Genomic DNA, 19,261 nt, shown 5'->3' with positions numbered 1-19,261 from the left:
CTGCATTAACTATGCATGGCTTTTAATTAATTAAATCAATAATTGTAATAAAATTATCGGAAAACATATTTATCGGAAAACATATTTATAGAATATTACAAGCATGAAAACTATATTCATAACTGGTAGTAATTTTGTACACTTTAAACAATATAGTATTTGAGTGAAAACCTTATTTGAACTATTTCACTAAAAATATAAAAAAAGGAAAAAGAGAAAATTGAGAAATGAATAAATTAAGAAATAAATAAATTAAATTGGCTATTAAAAATATGTCCCAGCTAGACAACAAAACAGTGGCCTCGTTAATTATAGATCTTTACCTTCACAAGTGTATCAGTCCAGATTCTGGATCTTATCCTTACTACAGCGGAATCCTGAGGCTTCATGTACCCAAGTCTACATCGGATGATAGTACACCAGTTCTTGTTACAAACCTGTGGAGAATGAGAATGAATATTGTATTATGAACAAACAACTCGATATATAATGTCAATACAGACTTATAGTTTGTGGGTTGTGAAAACATGGTCGCTTTTCACTAAGACAGGGAGTAGGTGAAAACAGACTAATTATATTGCAGGTTGGGGGAGGGGGGGGGGGTGTCTCTTGTAAGGTTGCCCAGACAGTCCCAACTGTATTTGCATTATTTTACAGAACTTTTCTACCTACACTGAGTATGAGATACTAGTATAAAGGCTCTTTTTACTTTATCTATATAATCAAGCTATTCATGTTTGTAAAAAGAGGCCGTCTTTGCATAGTATACCGTACTTGCTTAAACGACATACTTGTACATGTATATGAAAATACTGGTTTGGTTTTACTTCTAAACACCCTATGTGCTCATTATAGAAATTTGCCACATGTGAGCATAAGGTCAGGTCAATTGGGCCATAGTGGCCTGGTCTGACATTCTAGCTACCATAAGGCTTCTTTCTTCATCTGGCATGCATATTCAAGGCATATGTGGAGCAGTTGCCAGGTCCTGACTGTAAGTTGGTGATTTTTCTATGTGTACTCCAGTCTTCCTTAATAGACATCTTACCTTGGCACATCCTCAATTAATGAACAAAATTCTAAGTTAAAATTACAGTCAAAATTTTTCTTCATTTTGCCAGTGGTTGGTATATGTAGTGTTTCAGAAAACAAGCAGGTTCAGTATTCCGTCTTTATATTACAGAGTTACCTCCCTTGCGAGTAGGTATTCGTTGTAACGTCATCATTTTCTGATCGAAACTTGCGTCATTTTCTCTGAAAATATCACGTCATGCTCGCAAACACATGATATCACAATCGATACCTACGCACAAGGGAAGATAACTCTATAATATGCAGATTTTAAATAGGTACTTACTATTTTGTTGGTACTGTCACGACTAACTCGTGATCCCGTCTGAGCGTCCAGTGATCGACGTTTTCTCCGTGCCTCTGCCTGATGTTTTGCCATGACGACATCCACCTTTTCTCCCTCTCTATTGAACTCTCCGTACCACACTATTAACTGTAATGGAATCAAGAAAATAATTTTACACAGAAACTTGAAATGTCTGAAAGACAAAAATGTCCTTTTTATCCTTCACCCGTCAACATAGGACCAACATCCTGTAAATCTCTTTATTTTTCGCATATATTCTGCATTTTTAAAATATTCATGAATGCATAAATTCATGTTCAAGTGTTCTTACTGATAATCGTCCATTCATAAATATCTTTTTATACAATTATTCACAAAAAATATTTGAATTCACATTTGAGCTCTCTCCCGAAATAATGCAAAAAGTTGTATCTTGTGAAAGTAAAGTGGTTCACAGTCAGTTATAGTCTCTGTTTCTTTCCGGTTAATGATGGAGCAGTTCGTGGAAATCAAAAGTGTAACAGAGGAAGGAAAATCACCTCAATCCTTCATGGAAAGTATGAAACCAACTACATGATACCTGATTTGTGCGGGACTAGTATCTTGAATGGTGATGGAATGTAACTATTTGTTATCTTCCCACTTAAATAAAATTAGTGCAGGATATCATCTTTTGATGTCATTCCATCACCAATAGAAAAAACAGTCCCGCACAAACGTTACCAGGTATCGCGTGGCATGTGAGTAATTCCCATTGTCTTGCAGAAAGCAACAATAATAACAGGCATCATTTACAGATATGAAATCCAGTGAAACACGTGCTTTACTTACAGATGAATTAAATGGAGTTATAACAATGGTTTCACACAGGCTGTTCTGTTGGCCAATCACCTCCGGGGTGTGGGTTAGGTGTAAGAGGTTACGACCCACATCGTCAAAGCTCGGCCAGTAAATGTCTATCATACTTTCTTTGATATCACTGGGACCCAAGTTCCTGACCTGAATCAAAATTTGAAAAAAAAAAAAAAAAAAAATTAGAAATGAAAACTTATTTGAAATCAAAAGTCAATTTCAAGGTATCATTTAATCAACAGAAGATTTTTTATATTGCATCCAATATTAATTTCAGATTACAAAGTGCGAAGTAAACTAGAAAATTACATGACTTTTTGGGCATCAACCCTCAGCAATTAAACCTTGACAAGCCAAAATCTTTCACTGAGATATCCCCTTTCCACTTGACAATCCCTTGTAAGATATACTATTAATTTCTTTCCTTTATAGTCCAAATTTTAAGTTGATTTCAAAACTATGACTTTCAGGAATTTGTATATAATTATTACCTAAAAATGAGCACTTGCATAAATATTTTAAGACATAGCCAAACTTACATCGTATTCGTGTACGACTGGGGGTCCGTATATGCTGTCTTTGTAGATGGCTACTCCTGTATCATTATACACAATTTGTTCTGTCTGGTTTTCGCCAAGTCGACCAATAATGATGATGTCAGCTGACTGGATAACTGGAATGCTCACATAGAATGTGTTGTCGCTGTATGTTGAGTTGAGCTCAGCATTGGAACTGTAATAGAATTTCAAATGTTTTAATTGCTAGTTTTTTCAGAGAACAAGTATAGATAATGAGTTGTTGCTTTGATTAGGAGTTGCTGATTTATTAGCATCAGACAATGCATTTTGACTGTTGACTTTTCTTATAAAATGGCTTGCCAAAGTTGACCATAGAAAATGGTTTAGTTTTTTTTCAAAAGCTATTGTTAAAAGTTATTCGAATGTTTTGCTTGGTGAAAAAGAGATAGGCAGTTTCCCCGAGAGAAATAACATTACCTAAGGCACCTTAATCTCAGCTAGTACACATATTAGAAAGTGAGACAATTACAACCACTCAGTAATTAATTCCTTAAACAGTAAACTTTGTTTGTTTGTTTGTTTGATTAATTAATGTCCTATTAACAGCTATGGTTATGTAAGGACGGCCTCCCATGTATGCGGTGTGTTGCGTGTATGTTGTGCTGGGTGCATGTTTTAGGAGACTGCGGTGTATTCATGTTGTGTCTTCTTGTATAGTGGAACTGTTGACCTTTTTATAGTGCCATATCACTGAAACATGGCGCCGAAGACACCAAGCAACACACCCCACCCGGTCACATTACACTGACAACGGGCGAACCAGTCGTCCCACTCCCTGTTTGCCGAGCGCTAAGCAGGAGCAGAAACTACCACTTTTATAGACTTTGGTGTGTCTCGGCCAGGGGAGAGAACCCAGAGCCTTCCCCACAGGGGCAAATGCTCAACTCAAGGCCAATAAACAGTAAACATTGGCAAAAAAGTAATGTATTGGCTATAAATTAACCTAATATCAAATGTTCAAATATACAAAATAATTAAACAGTGATTCATTTCTCACCTGTTAATGACAAATTTAAACATGAGTTTGTCCATATTTCCATCAATGTCACCTGGAGTTACACGCAGAGTAAAGTTTGCCTGGAAATCAAATTGAATTTACATTTTAAATTATTTAAATATGCATAATTCTTCCAAGAGTGATATTGCTTTCGAAAAGTTAAAACAATCTGATAATTAGCTGATAATTTCCTTAATAGCTATTAAAATTTATGGTGTTTCTAAATATCAAAGCATATTTCATTGTGGTTTTCATGTCTTATGTAATTAATTCATTCACCTCTGAAAATTCATAATGAACTCTTCCATCCTTTGAATCAGAAGAATCCAAATGAGTCTTTAGGGGTGAATTAGATAAACATCTACATACATACCTATAAATATTGAATGTTGAGTGATTTAAAAAGTTTGGGTAAAATCTAAATATGATAAATTTAGCTGAAATTAAACTGAGATTTAACAGATGAATTTTATTTTTCTTGATTCATTATTGATGAGAAATTATGATCAACCTGAATTACACATTAAATGTTTTGATTTGATATTGGAAATGTGATTCCACACTGGAAGCAGAAGACGGGTTCAAAGATATGTAAGAGTTACCTACCTTTGCCTTGGTTGGGAGTGGGTTGCCCATGTCACACGTAACAAGGTTTGTATCATTTGTTGTATATCTATCACATGAAAATGGAATGGTCTGAAATACAAAAGTGTATATGTAGTAGGGAGAAAATGGAATAGTCTAGAAAATGGAATGGTCTGAAATACAAAAGTGTATATGTAGTAGGGAGAAAATGGAATGGTCTAAAAATACAAAAGTGTATATGTAGTTAGGAGAAAATGGAATAGTCTGATATTTGAAATAGTAAATGGAAGAAAAAGATTGGCCTTGACTATTTTGTGAACAAAATGATTTCTAGTGTTTTAAAGACACATAATATTTTTTAGAACAATTGTGACTTATATTTAGTTAGAAACAAGGAGAAATTCATAACAGTCAACTCCTAGATCAAATGAAGTAGGGAATTGGATTAGATGAGTTTTAAGAACTTTGACAACATTTCCACTTACAAATTTTCTATCTTGAATTCCGTTGTACTGTACCCCTCTGGGAAGCTCTATGTATAACATCGTCTCAAACGCACCCTCTCCTCGGTTCTCAAGATGGACGACAATATCTATATTACTGGTGCTGCCAAGTTTGACATTGTCGGTAAATCTAAAACAAAGATTGAACTTCAGTGTCAATATGTGTCATTTTAACAACAGAACGGCAGCTAAGTATGAGGATTCCGGGGTGAGATCGTCTTATAAAGTAGTAGCTAGTGGCTAAACATGACAGTATCTTGTTATGCTGACCTTCTTAAGATATAATGGATAATCCACTGGGTACATAATCTATTTATGAGATCTCTGAGAAACACTATGACACTAATAAACATAGAATTGCTAGTCATATTTATCCCAGTCCGCCTCCAAAAATTAGTTTCTGTGTGTACAGCACTGTAAATAAAATTGTTTTCATGTGCGATTTACTTTTGCGAATTTCCCGATCCAAGTAAATTTCCAAAAAGTTTATTTCTGCAAATTACCATCTACATCATATATTTATTGATAAAAATTGCCATTCAATTTTTCAAGCTGCAAATTCTAATCTTCGCAAACTTGTTTTGAAATGGAAACTGCAGGTTTCAGTATAAGACTGTGTCATATATAATCATGATACTTACGTGTATGCTGTGCCCCACACATCAGGGATACAACGTTCATCCTCACCACATTCTTTCTGTATATGTCCCTATAAATGTGAAATATTTCGATTATGTTATGAATGTTTTAAAATGGCTGATGTCAAAGGGAATAAGCATTGTCAGGTACACATTTGGGTCGTCAGGCTTCATTTTCTCACAAGTGAATTCTATCCTTGCATATTACAGAGTTACCCCCCTTGGGAGAAGGTATTGATTGCGACAAATTATTAAGTGAGTGAATTTCATATAATTTTCTCTGAAATATTTGATGTCACGTTTGGAAACACATGACAGCACAATCAATACCTGCCCACAAGGGCAAATAACTCTGTAATATACAAACACAGAATAAGAGGCTGTGAATAACTGTTACATATCTATAATTGATGAATTGGTGTTTAATTATAGATGGTAGCTTTATTCTGAGAATAAATATTCGTGTCTAGTTATAGTAACACAATGCTAGGATGACTATATACTGTGTGGTCAGTAACTTACAGTTGTGTTTACTAGGGTAGGTGTGTACTGGTCAAGGATTGGCTGTAGTGACCGTCGACGACGGGCCAGACTCCTCTTCTTCAATTTAAACTCAAACTGGACATTGATTGGTGCGAGTTTGTCTCTGATGTCATTCTGTAAAATCAATCATTATCGTAATGAATCTGATAATAATTTAACATTGAATAACATAACTATTAATACTGTCATATATTGTGAAACATGGTTATAACAAACCTCTGTGGACAAACGAAATCACTTTGTTATAAGCATGATTTATTATCAACATATTACAGACATTTTAAAGGAGCCCTTACGGGGAATGAAAATTACTTTGTTATAACAATAAATTTGTTATAAATGTGTGTTTTTAGACATGGTTTACTGTAACATTGGAATTGTTGGAGAACCACAGTTGATTCCGAGACAAAAATATACAAGATTACACTAGTAATTTTTATACTTCTGTGGTTTTTATAAATAGATGAAAAGAAATGTGACATATGACCATATCACTTCTTAGATAAAAGTGTTTTTTTAAGCCTTTACTATTGAAATAGGAACTCTAATAAACACAGAATTCTGAACTGTTTTTGTGGGCTGTTCATTTTCAAGACTTACCCTAATGTAGACAAAAGAGTTCTGACACCAGGCCTTGTTTTTCGTGAGCCGTTTATTGTTGACGTATTCCACAACTTGGTTGGTATTTAGCTGGTACATACGTTTTTGATCTAAAGTCTTCTTATCAACATCAAACCTCCATGAAAGATCAAAAACTACAAAACAATGTTGAAAACAATGTTACACAGATCAGATATAAAACCATTTGCATAAAGATTAACTTCCAGTGAAAATTGTTAAAAAAGTTCTGACATTTTTACTCGAACTGCTTTTTAAACAAATACTCAAACAGAAACTGATCCATACTAATTGATAAAGCAGACGACACTTTCTAACTTTTGGGGCTTCCAGGTTTGAGGAACATGAAACAATCTTAAACTCAGGTTTAGAGTCAGCCAATCAAATATGATGTAGCCTTTTGCAATGTCATCTTTGATTGGCTAGTCTGAACTTAAGAATTTTTAGACGCTGTTTCTGGTCTTCTTTTGGTTTTGTACTTACCTAGCTGTCTTGGGACTCCAATACCATCATACTTAATGCATGTAAATAAGGTCACACTGCAATCAGAAAAAAAATTTATAAACAAATGCAACAGAAGGAACCTCTTGAATGTAATAGCGATATGATATTCACAAATTACTTGCTAGCTATTCCTGCACTATAGCTACACAAGATTTTGTTTCCAATACATTTGCTGTAGTTACCTCCCATGTTCTAATCAAATAAGATTGGGAAGTATCTAATATGACTGTGAAATAGAAGGGAAACATAATATCTAGGAGAGATTTTTCCCTTTTACTAAATCATAATGGAATAATGGTCACCAATACCATTGTACGAATTATCAAAATTTATATAAGATTTAACTGACCGGCCAATCAGATTCTCAGAAGCTTACCATGTGACTTTATGGGTGGCTTTGGGTCCCTTATAGTTACAAACTTTACGGTCAAGTGAAATTTTCTTTGGGTCAATCTTTAAACTGGCAGCAACATAAACAATTGGACGAGCTCTGAAAAACAAATGATTTGAAATAATAAGATAAAGCATACCACATTTAAAAACTAAAAATCTCAAGTCACTATGGAAGGCTTCTTCTTAACGCAAGAATACTCAATTCCGACGTATTTCATTAATCATGCCTTCTTTAAATATCAAGTTTTACTGCCAGCGACCTTTCTGGGCATTGTCCATTAATTTGATTGCAAACTTTCAAAGTAATCTCAATTTTGATGCCTCTTCTGGAATCCATGATAAATGAAAAGATAAACAAAGATCAATTTTACTTTGGTGAGGATTGTTCTGGTTTATTTCATCAACGCATTATTAACAACCATAGTCATTATAAGGATGACTTCCTATATGTGAACTTTCATTTTGTGTCTCCTTGTGATAGTTGAATTCTGGTATTTTTATAGTGCTATCTCACTGAAGCATGCTGCTGAAGACACCGAACAAGCACATCACACCCGGTCACATTACATATCACTGAAAATGTGCCCCACTCCATTTATGGTGAGCACTAAGCAGGAGCAGAAACTTTCGTAAGGAAGAAGAAATGACTAGAATGGAAGCGCTGACAATTAAAGAAGAATGGATGAAGCACCAAGGTGGCATGTAAAAAGTTACACATGAATCACTTGACCTATTCTTGACATCAAACAATGAGATTTAATTATCTCCATCCAATAAAACATTCTGAAATCAAATCATTACTTAACACTTACTTCAGGTATACAGCGTTGTTAGAGGAATAAGCCCCAACTAGCAAATCTGCAAAAAAAAAAAAAAAAAATATTAATGTATTAAAGATTCATCAGAAAAATATATAATTTCAGTTGTTTTAATACCTTTTTATAATCAATACATAAACAATATGTGAATGTGTATTACTATATTTGATCCCAAGAGTGCCTTGGACACTCAAACATGTTAAATAGGGATACCTGTGTTACTTTTTGTTTCTTTTTCTTTTTTTGCTTACAGTAATTTGTCTAATCCACATTAACTCAATCATAATCAGAAATATAACATGTTAATTAGGCAATTGAATAACCTTGAGCTTTAGTTCCCCATACCTGGATATCTGTTACCGTCCAGATCTTGACCACCAGAAAGTGACCAACCAAATGTACCGATATTTGGTTTAAGGTCAACACCTTCGATCACCTGCGATACTTTAGTCACTATGCCTCTCTCTGAACCAAGATAAATGTAGACTGCTCCGCGATTTTCTCTGCCCCCATATGGCGCCCCTACAGCAAGATCTGAAATAGAAGATATGGGTTTGTTTGGTATATATGAATGATCACTATATTTCATTTTGCATACACATATTTGCTTCTTTTGGTAATAAAATGCATAAATTTTCATTTTATATCTTTAACGATTTCCGAAAAGATTTCTTTTAAAGTGATATATGCCACAATTTTCATACAAGCCAATCAGAAAGAACTTGCTCTTGAGAGTTACAATACATTGTACCTAAGATTCATAGGTAGTGATTTTACAAAGACAAATTAAAACTCAGTGTAGGTAGTACAATCATATTTTTCTGGTCATGAAATGCAAGAATGAAATGTCTTCGACCTTTATCAGCAAATCTTTTATAAAATGCGTGCATATTTCATTCATAACATGTACTCGCCTTTAAATTAATCAATGTTTAATTTTATGGACCATGTGTAACATGTACTCACCTTTAAATCCGTCGATATTTAAGTCCCCTAAGCCAATGAGAGCTGATCCAAACCGAGACTTGGGAGAATGTCCATCCAAAATATCATATCTTGTTCTCTTGTTGGGTCTGAATTGTCTCTATCAGAAAATACAAAATATGAATCATATCATCTCTATCATTCTGTTTATATTTGTCATGTCGAGTTTATATTTGTCTTCTAGAAAAAGTAGAAGGCCTAATATTATTTTTTTAACTCATTTACCCAAGAAGACACTTTTAACTCTCCTAATTCAATGGCAGGAAGAGTTCATTGTGAATTTTCGGGGGTGGATAAGTTAAGTACCCATGTCAAGATTTTTTACTTTACCATTTGATTTATTCAAACATAAGTTTGAAAAAAGTATGAAAGACCAACACAATCCCAACCCTTATAGGGTAGCGGATTCTCACAAAAGTTTGCAAACAAAATTTCTTTCATACACCGATGAAATTAAAAGATAGTGACTTCAATACTTATAATTAATTTCCCAGGCTACTTTATAAAATGAAATACATTTACACGTACGATTCCATTGATTTTTTCCAAGGGATTATTTTTTCCAAATCAATACGCAACGTCAATTTTTCTATTGTGACGTCATGATAACGTCAGGATTTCCGCGCCATTCTCGGATTTTTTCCCCCAATTGTTTAATGAAAAAAATGAATAGACCAATCAGAAAGCCAGTAACAAAGAGAAAATTAATTATTTCTGTATAATGGTATAGCCCTGAACTAGAGATTTGTTCTGTGGAAAAGTCTTCTCTTAAATATTATAAAAAAGAGGAACTCATGACATCACCCTGGTGCACTCCTTTGAATGTTTGTAAAAGCCATTTTAAATAATTGATCTTTGGGTCAATGCCAAAATATCAAAATCATATTACTTTACACATTACCTATGCATGATTTTGGAAATTGCAACTACAATTTGCATCACAGTATTTTATATAGTTTAACTCATTCACACCTGAAGACCCATTTGAAATCTCCCAAAGCTAAAGCTGGACCAGTTCATTGTAAAATTTCAGGGGTGAATGAGTTTATTCTGTAAAGATGCAAGAATGCATGGTTCGAACACAATATGTCCGTTTTCAACAAGGAAAACTTCTAGAACACCCTCATTTAGCTAGGAAATTACAGGAGCTTAACTCTTTCAACCCTGAAATTTTATTATGAACTGTTCCATCTTCAGAATAAGAACAATTCAAATGTGTTTATAGGGGTTAATAAGTTACACAATTAACATCAATTTAAGGAACAGCTTCTACAAGACAGTTTGTTGATATATAAAGTACTTAAATCCTAAATACCTGTATTTAATTAAGAGACAAATAAAGAAAAGATGAAGTTCAAGTTCCATCAGCAGATCAATACATTACAAGCAAAGTAACTGAGTCAAAAATGTAATTGAATGGCAGAATCTGAATGAATTATAGATGATGTTTTAAAAACAGACATGCAAATTGTGAAAAGTAGCAACCAAGCTGATATCTTAATTAAACATTTTGTTTCTAACACAGAGTTATCTACTTTGACTATAGCAGGCACACAGTTTTGTGACATCATCAATTTATGTGCAAAAGAAATGGTTATCTAGAAGCCTTGCTCAACATCAACAAAACTCTTGTTGACACAGCATACACAAGTCTTCAATGTCAAGTACTGAAGCATCTGATTGAACAAGACCAGTTTATTTATCACAAATCTATGATGTATTTCACAGAAATGAATGATGTAACAACGCCACAAGGAGGAGATAACCCTACGTTACAAAATGTTTGAACACCTATAGTTAAGATGCCACAGGATGCATAATAATTAGTAAGTATATATCAGGGGTCTTCACTCCACCTGAAACATGTCAATTCATTCAGTAAATGAAAGTGGGTGGGGTCGTCTAGGTAAACAAAATGGTGTAAGTACAGTGAAACATTTTTCACTAGGATGAAAACTGAGCATATAAGGGCATTCTTTTATGACTTTTTTTATACTTATAGAGGAATTAATAAACAAACCCATCAACACTCCACCAACTTATCATATATGATATAATAGCATCTGATCATAAATAATATGCCCAAAGAATGAGACACATGAGTTTTTTATACTATTTTAGTGGCCATATTGATATGTAACTTCTTACTTAATGAATTAATTAGAATTTTTAATAACGATGGAAATCATATCAGAAATATCAAATGGCCATTATCCGTTTAGCCATATCACAATCCCTCCGCCTCTGGGTCGTGAGGTCACATCCCATGTGGGCAGTAGCATGGTACTGACGGCTAATTATAAGTGGTCAGTGGTTTTTCTCCAGGAACTCCATTATCCTTCACCACCTAAACCTGTAATGTCCTTTTATGACCCTGGCTGTTAATAGGACGTTAATCCAACCGAACCAAGGATAATTGTGATAATTTCATATATATTTCAAGTATAGACCAAGTACATAAGCAGACTCAGTCTCGGGATCCCATCATTTTTTTCAGATTAGAATGTCAACTACCTGGAAATACTTCTTGTCAGATTAAGTGAAATCTAAATCAGAGGATAAAAAGTTTTACTATGTTTGGACTTTGGACACCACAGTGTGGCTAACAATTAATATGGCTTGCAATTGGTCCTTTAGATCAGAGGATCACTACTGATACGTTTACTAGAAACGTAAGACTTCACTGCTAAGTCTACAATGCCATTAACTGTACAGGCTATAAAGTTACAAAGCAGTTCATTTCTTCTAATAAAACTTTTAAATGAAATTTGTTTAGATGGGATAATTGAATTCCCCAACACAGTGCCAGCAGCATCTTGGTGTCAATTAACTGTGCTGGCGATGGGAGACGGTTCTTCTGCTAAGGAAGGTGTTCTCGCCCTTATATGAATGTGGATAGTGTAACTTTATATATAAACTATGATAAAAGCACTGCATTAGACAGCCACCGTTTCTCTTGGCATTGAAGATATGGGTTCTGTTTAATTTTCTCATAAAGGACCGCATTATCAAATTTGATAGCTAATTACCTACCATAGATTTGTTGGGGTAATACATTGGAATTCAAAATTAAATGTCTCTACTGACAGTATAGCTTACATTGGATATAAATGTGATTCTTTTGTTCTCAGAATTCCATACAGGCAAATTGTTTTTAAGATTTCTTTTGTATCTAATTTTCAAAAAGTGATCATTCATTCTTTTCAGTTAAGGATAAGTTGCATTTTTTTGTTGTTGACATTTTACATACAATACTTCTTGAACAGCCTCAACTTTTGTAATATGTCTATCATTCTGTGAAATACTGGAGAAATGGTGTATGTATAAAATTCGGAAAAAAGAGATAAATTTTGACTCCTTTTGAAAGAAGGCATCCAATACAGGTCTTCTAACGAAGGATAAACGTAAATTTTTGAGCATAATGATGATTGCAAATTGTCTGATTGAAAATACAAATTGATTCTTTATGACGTTCTCCAATTTTACAGTTCAATATAATGAAATTAAGTTGAACTGAGAAAAGGCACTGTTGAAAAGCAAGCCAAGATTAAAATCTTTTAAATTTTACTACCAAGCGTTTCAACAAGCAATCAGAAATGTACTTAAAAGCGAGAAAAACATTAAAAGCCTATTAGTAAATTTTACTGGCCTAAAAGGGAGTTATTTTTTTCTCAAGTAAACAAGATGATGATCTACAGAATATAAAGTCATATCTCCCAAAACTATGAATTTTGTTACCATGGTAATGCATGATATTTTTATTCAAAGTACTCTTTAAAGTCCTACCGGAATGGAATATTAATAAATACAGTAATACTAATTATTTGTTATTCAATGGTATATACCAGAAGAACAGGAAATTTGGACTGGTATCAGATCACTTATTTCTTTAAATGATTTGGAAACGTAAATTAATTAATGTATTGTTACCATGGTAACTCAAACTGGTGACACTGGCTCAAAGAGAAAAGGTTAGGAGGATAAATAAATGTAAATTAAATCAACTTAACAACTCCAAAATTCTTAATTCAATAAAATTCAAATGTTTATCATTTATGAAAGATTAGGCCAGTCCATAATGAAATTTCAGTGGTGAAAGAGTTAAAAATTATTCATTCTCCTGTCATGTTCAAAGTGACAGTCATATAGAATTTCAATGTAATAAAAGGGAACATTACAATGGTGGCATATAGCTTTGACTATTTCTGTTGTTATAAATAATTAGAAAAGATGTTTCATATTTTGTAAAGTTATTTTTGAATTCGGAAAGCCAGTGTTACCAAACAGGTTATGTTGCTGGTGAGAATGACCTTGACCTACACCCACATCCAGTTTCTAATACTACACACTTACAACTTCCGTGTCTACGATGTCTGAAGTTGAAAACTCGCCCTGACAACAACAGGGGCAAGGTTAAAATTAAACACAACACAACAGCAAGTGGAGAATCAGAGAACAGAAATCGGAACTGAATATAGCCGCTTCTGTTAGTGCAACATTCACGGTCAAAGAATGTGACTTGGCAGAAAAGAGTTGGCAAAGAAACCATAAGTTACTCTCTACGATAAATTATCTCATCTAATTTAAATCTAATCTAACACAACATCGTAAAGTTAACTGATTTGTATATAGAAATTAAATACATTAAAATCTAAACATTCCGTTAAATTATTTTTAACCATTAAATTCTACACATTCCCTGTTTTCTGTCCATGGTGTTAAATAAGTACTTAAAAAGCATTAGAAAAGAATTGAATCAAGAAAGCTATGTGCATTATGTAAAAGGTTATTTTATGATACAAATTTCTAAACTCCAATCATGGTATCTTAAAAGTTATTGTGCTCATGAAAACTTTGGCATATCAGAAGCTTTCAAAACCATGGAGTAGTTACAGTTAAACCAAATTTCAGAACATTTTCACTCCATTAATTTGGCGAATTAATTAGCTTGGTTAATTTTCTGTGTCAATTAAAACACAACTCCAAACTTTGCAAAGGGGAAAAACACAAAAGAGGGAAAGGAGGGGGGGGGGGGGAAGAAAAATTGGAGACTTTAACAACTGGAGTAGATGATTCTTACCTGTTTGTTTTGGTAGTAAATATAAACTCTGCCAGTGTCGTAAGATTTTGTTGAACTGTAGTCGGAATAAAATGGTGCACCAACAACAATATCATGGAGTCTATAAAAGAAAAGGTTTTCGATATTGTTCATTTTGTTTTCTATGCCAGAGTACAAACATAATATCAAACTGCATTGAGAAGGAAGTTACACTAATTAGATGAGTTAAAACTGAGCTCAATTGAGCTTTTTTTTTCATTTAGCGAGTACATGAAAATGCATTATCATTTTACAGGTTTGAAAATTTGAATCAGATTTCTTTTTATTACTCTTAAAAATTTTAATGCCAAATCACATTACACTGTACATTAGCTTTACCTACCGTATTTGACCCAATAAGTACTCCTGTCCCTATTAGCGCCCCCCCCCTTTTTGAGCCTCCATTTCAATTACCCAGGCATAAACAATGACCAAAACTACACTAAACTGTATAGATCTGCAATGGTTTCGTCTTATTAGCATCTTTTAATTTTTTTCGATTTTTTTAAATGCCCTGGGCGCTTATTGGGTCAAATACGATAATTCATGTATACAATAGAATTAATCAATGCATATATATCAGTATAATTTTTATCGACTCGTATTGTTGAAAATGATGTCACAATGGATACCTATCCGCAAGGGTGCTAACCTGTAATATATGCAAAGACGGAATACTGCTACTTACGATTATTATCTAGACCAGAAGAACTAGGAACACCAGTGGAGCAAGTGCACTGAACTATTACAGTTTGCCACTCTACGTTTCTCACTTTCTCAGATGAAAGTTGTCAAGTCGAATCATGATAAAATACTCTTATTTGTGCCTCTGGCAGTAAAAATATGTTTGGGTTTTTTTTTCTGTATTTTTTTTCTTTTTTTGGTACTTACTTGTTACCATCCAGATCCTCTACAGCTACTGCATAACCAAAGTATGCTCCAACCTACAACAGAAAAAAAATTTAAAAACAAATATTCAACAAAATATTGTTCAGGACATGCTAAGTCGGACATCTGTCATGAAAAAAGTCCACATTTTCAGACACAATATTTACACAGTATAATGGCTTTAGAATATAAGCAATATATTTATTGAAAATGAAAGCATGGATTTTAACAATTGATTTGGGAAAACAAAGTCAAGGGTACCAAAGATTTGATTACATTTGTTTACCAGTAATTTCCTTTTAATAACTATGATCATTAAAGGACCACTTCCCATGTAAGGCATGTTACCAACTCATCTATCCCTGAAACCTCATTTGGACACTTCTGCTTCAATGGCTGGAATAGTTCATATGGAATTTTCAGGGGTGAATGAGTGAAATAAATTGTTCTTTCAGTTTAAATCGCTTGTATAGACATACAGGTATCTAAACATCATTTCATGTGTTCTTGAGGCTGTGGTTTTGTATGTTGGCCTTCATGTGATGGTACAAAGCTGATATCAACTTTATAGTGCGACCTTACCGAATCATACTTCTGAGGATATAATCAATATCTACATGTCTACATGTCTATCTGTGTCTTATACTGACATAGGGCAATCTGTCTACATTACATCTCAAATACCAACAAAATGTGCACTAATTTCTACAAAATATACAGTACCTTTTAAAAGAACACTTAAACCTAAGAACAGCAATGAATTCCCATTGTCTGACAAAACATAATGTCCCTGGAACATGATAGCGAACCTGCTTTGAACTGTAAATGGTGTGTTAAACTAAAGACCAGACTTAACACCAGCAAAGTCTATTAAATAGAGCTATCCATGGAATGATGCAGTTAGAAATGGAATTGGCATTTTTATCTTTGTTAGTGTTTCAATTTGAATCTACGGGTCAAACAGACGTCATTAAAGTAGGAAATGTGTGGAATGAGCTTGGTTATAATAATGTCTCCTAGGGCTAATGTGGTTTGGCTGACAGTACTACTACAGTAAAATACAACTAAAGGACTTTCCCTTTTATACGTGTGTAAAATAAAAACTTCAATAGGGTCCCCGTTCAGAAACATCAGGCAGGTTTACATCGCAGGTTTGCCTATCTATAACATCTCTTAACATCTCTTGAGTAAACATAATTCTGTTGTAACTTTGACTATTAACTCTTTTAAATATCATACTTTACCCAAGATAGAAAAACCTATACGTTTCTAAACAGAATTTGGATTAAGAATAGAATATTGAATGATCAGACCACTTGTAAAGAAACAAAAAAAACACTAACTGTGACATTTGAGAATGAATTTTGAATTTCTTCCTGTGTTCTTTTTTTTGTTTAATTCCACCAATCAAAACACGGCTAGGATTTTACTGTACCGACCAGCATCTCAGATATGGAGACACATTTATTTCCTCGGAGGAAAGAAAACATTCTATTGACGGCCGATAATACAGCAAGCTGAATAATAAAGCCCCAACAATTTCGTCCTTGAAATTTTATGAAGCATTTGTTGCGGTGCCAAAGAGTTTTGAAATAGCAATAAAATGTTTCACAAGTTCCATTAGTTATTGAAAATATAGCGTGGAAATGGGATAAAGGGGAATCTTACATATGTTCATAGAGATATGAAATTTCTTTAGCGACAGACAAACTTTTTTATGATTGACCAACATTGTCAGTCGTTTAATGCCAGTACTATATACAAGGAAGTCAGTATTGTTCTCATGAGAAAAAAAAAAACGGTTCTACTACAGATTCAGATTCTATTTGGGGCCTTCCTGCCACAGGAAGTTCCATAAGAGGTTTCTAACTTCCATTACAAAGCCTTGGTGTTTGGTAGGACGCTAGTTTTCATGTACATATGTATTGGTACATGCTAAATCAGCCAAAATGTTTCAGAGAGTAAACAGACATAGCGTTGATACTTGCTCAATCCATTTTATAAAACTCCAAGACAATGTTTAAAGGGACAATTCACTCAGGCTAATTCTTTTACATAACTAAGAAGCAAAATATGGCATAAATGTATTGTTCTACATTTCTTATGAAACATATAACAGAAGATATTGACAAATTCCACGTCATTATTTAGTATTTTAATTGATACCGTTGTAATTACAAATCGTTGATCAATACGATTAAGCAGGTACAATATGTACGCTGTACCCATACCCGAGCCAAAGTCATGCTCGTTAAACAAATGAACTACATAACCACTGTGGAGGTGATATAATGATTTTTTAGGCAAAACAATTTACCTAATAAGGTAAACACACTTCTGTCAGAGCGATTTGAGCAGTTCTAGACAAAAGTAGCATTACTCTACGAGCAAGGGACTGGGTTCGGCATACAAGATATTCGACCACAATGTGTAATGGCGGACAACGAGTGAGTTTGAACATTTCACACGCATTTCATCACCATGGGATTTTCTGACATATCACAGTAAAACCGACTGATCTAATTTCCATTAGAACTGGGGTTTTTCCGATATATATACAAATTTTAATGTTCTCGTAGAATGAATTGTCACTTTAATCTAAAGTGTTTTGTTGGGCCTGAGAACAAATTGAAAATTTGATGTCCTGATAACTGTACATACATATATGTTTGTGTGTGTTTGTTTAATATCCTATAAAGTTCATTAAAGGGACATGCTAGTTTAATGCAACTGAGGAAAGCTGGAGTACCCGGAGGAAAAAACCCCGACCTATCATGATAAGTTTTAGCATATAGTCCTAATGACTATACATTAATAAAGTGTAAATGGCAATTGAACCAAAGGGATTGAGAGCTGAAGTTTGAGCTAAATATCACCACTTCTTGTTTTATTTTACTTGATATGGTACAGAATAGATCACAATAGTCAGTCATGTGTAGTTTTCATTCACTAAGCCACCAACTGCTACCAGAAATCTTTTTTTTTCTGAAACCATTTAACTAAATAACTGAGGATATAATCTCATCTTTTGGTTCCAATTTTTGTCAAAAATTCAACAAAAACTTTGAAAAAAATTACATAAATATATGTAATATAACTGGGCATGACTCAAAATTACAGTGTAAAATGAATTCAAGGAAATGGACTTTTTCCACAACATAAAACAATAATTGACATTTATGTTATTACAAACTCTGATATTTCCAAGTCTTATATCACATTTGAGGATTAAATACCAAATCATCATAAAAGATTGTTATCCTTGGCTTTTAGTATCGGCGATTAACCCAAAGGGACAATATAAATACTGTGAGCTGCACCCGCGATAATAGTTTTCAGGAATAATTCAACTATTATTTACAAATAAGATAAGTAATGTTTGTAGGAGTAAAACTTAATGTAGAAATGCCAGAAATAAAACGGTAAGACTTTACAATTGGGACCACTACTCAAAAGGTAATTTCATGTAAAATATACATATTACCGTATTCGACCCAATAGGCACCTCATATCTATAATCTCCCCTTCCCCTTTTTTAGGATTCGATATCACTTACTTCCAAGTTAATGCAGACAAAATATTAAATCTTTGTTGGTTTCCTTACATTTATTTTTTGCAAATTGATTAATGACTTCTTTTGTAGATAAATCTTATGGAAGGCTAGTCCAAATTTGTTTCTATTAAGCACCCCCCCTCCCCTTGCTGCACCAATCTTTTAAGCATCCTGGGTGCTATTGGGTCAAATATGGTATATAAAGATCGTAATATGAAAGAACTACATAGCCCTGATAAAAACTAATATCAGAAGTAAATCTTAAGCCGAACAGCTTCTGATGATTATATGTTCCGTAATCACATATTGTCAATTATTTTCTGAGCAGGTCTTTCTTTTCAAAGTACAAAAT

The 19,261-nt window shown here is 33.6% G+C and overlaps 1 protein-coding gene across 4 annotated transcripts in view; it reads right to left on the bottom strand.

The window, feature by feature from the left end:
- The window catches only part of LOC138314373 (integrin alpha-8-like), an 83,352-nt gene that overhangs the window by 6,924 nt on the left and 57,167 nt on the right, over positions 1–19,261 (bottom strand). For 3 of the 4 annotated variants that reach the window (XM_069254677.1, XM_069254674.1, XM_069254675.1), the window contains exons 11-28: positions 15,360–15,412; positions 14,451–14,550; positions 13,724–13,762; positions 9,353–9,470; positions 8,732–8,920; positions 8,381–8,426; positions 7,552–7,665; positions 7,155–7,210; positions 6,654–6,808; positions 6,033–6,167; positions 5,514–5,581; positions 4,855–5,002; positions 4,391–4,480; positions 3,785–3,864; positions 2,749–2,941; positions 2,189–2,356; positions 1,358–1,504; positions 324–437 (exon numbers count right to left, since the gene is read on the bottom strand). In XM_069254677.1, the coding sequence (XP_069110778.1) occupies positions 324–437; positions 1,358–1,504; positions 2,189–2,356; positions 2,749–2,941; positions 3,785–3,864; positions 4,391–4,480; positions 4,855–5,002; positions 5,514–5,581; positions 6,033–6,167; positions 6,654–6,808; positions 7,155–7,210; positions 7,552–7,665; positions 8,381–8,426; positions 8,732–8,920; positions 9,353–9,470; positions 13,724–13,762; positions 14,451–14,550; positions 15,360–15,412 (2,013 nt within the window). The remainder of the gene's footprint in view (positions 1–323; positions 438–1,357; positions 1,505–2,188; positions 2,357–2,748; positions 2,942–3,784; positions 3,865–4,390; positions 4,481–4,854; positions 5,003–5,513; positions 5,582–6,032; positions 6,168–6,653; positions 6,809–7,154; positions 7,211–7,551; positions 7,666–8,380; positions 8,427–8,731; positions 8,921–9,352; positions 9,471–13,723; positions 13,763–14,450; positions 14,551–15,359; positions 15,413–19,261) is intronic. The other variant, XM_069254676.1, reaches the window with a different exon arrangement.

The sequence above is a fragment of the Argopecten irradians genome, chromosome 2, assembly GCF_041381155.1.
Source record: "Argopecten irradians isolate NY chromosome 2, Ai_NY, whole genome shotgun sequence".
NCBI lineage: Eukaryota > Metazoa > Mollusca > Bivalvia > Pectinida > Pectinidae > Argopecten > Argopecten irradians.
This window is presented reverse-complemented; position numbering and strand designations above follow the sequence as displayed.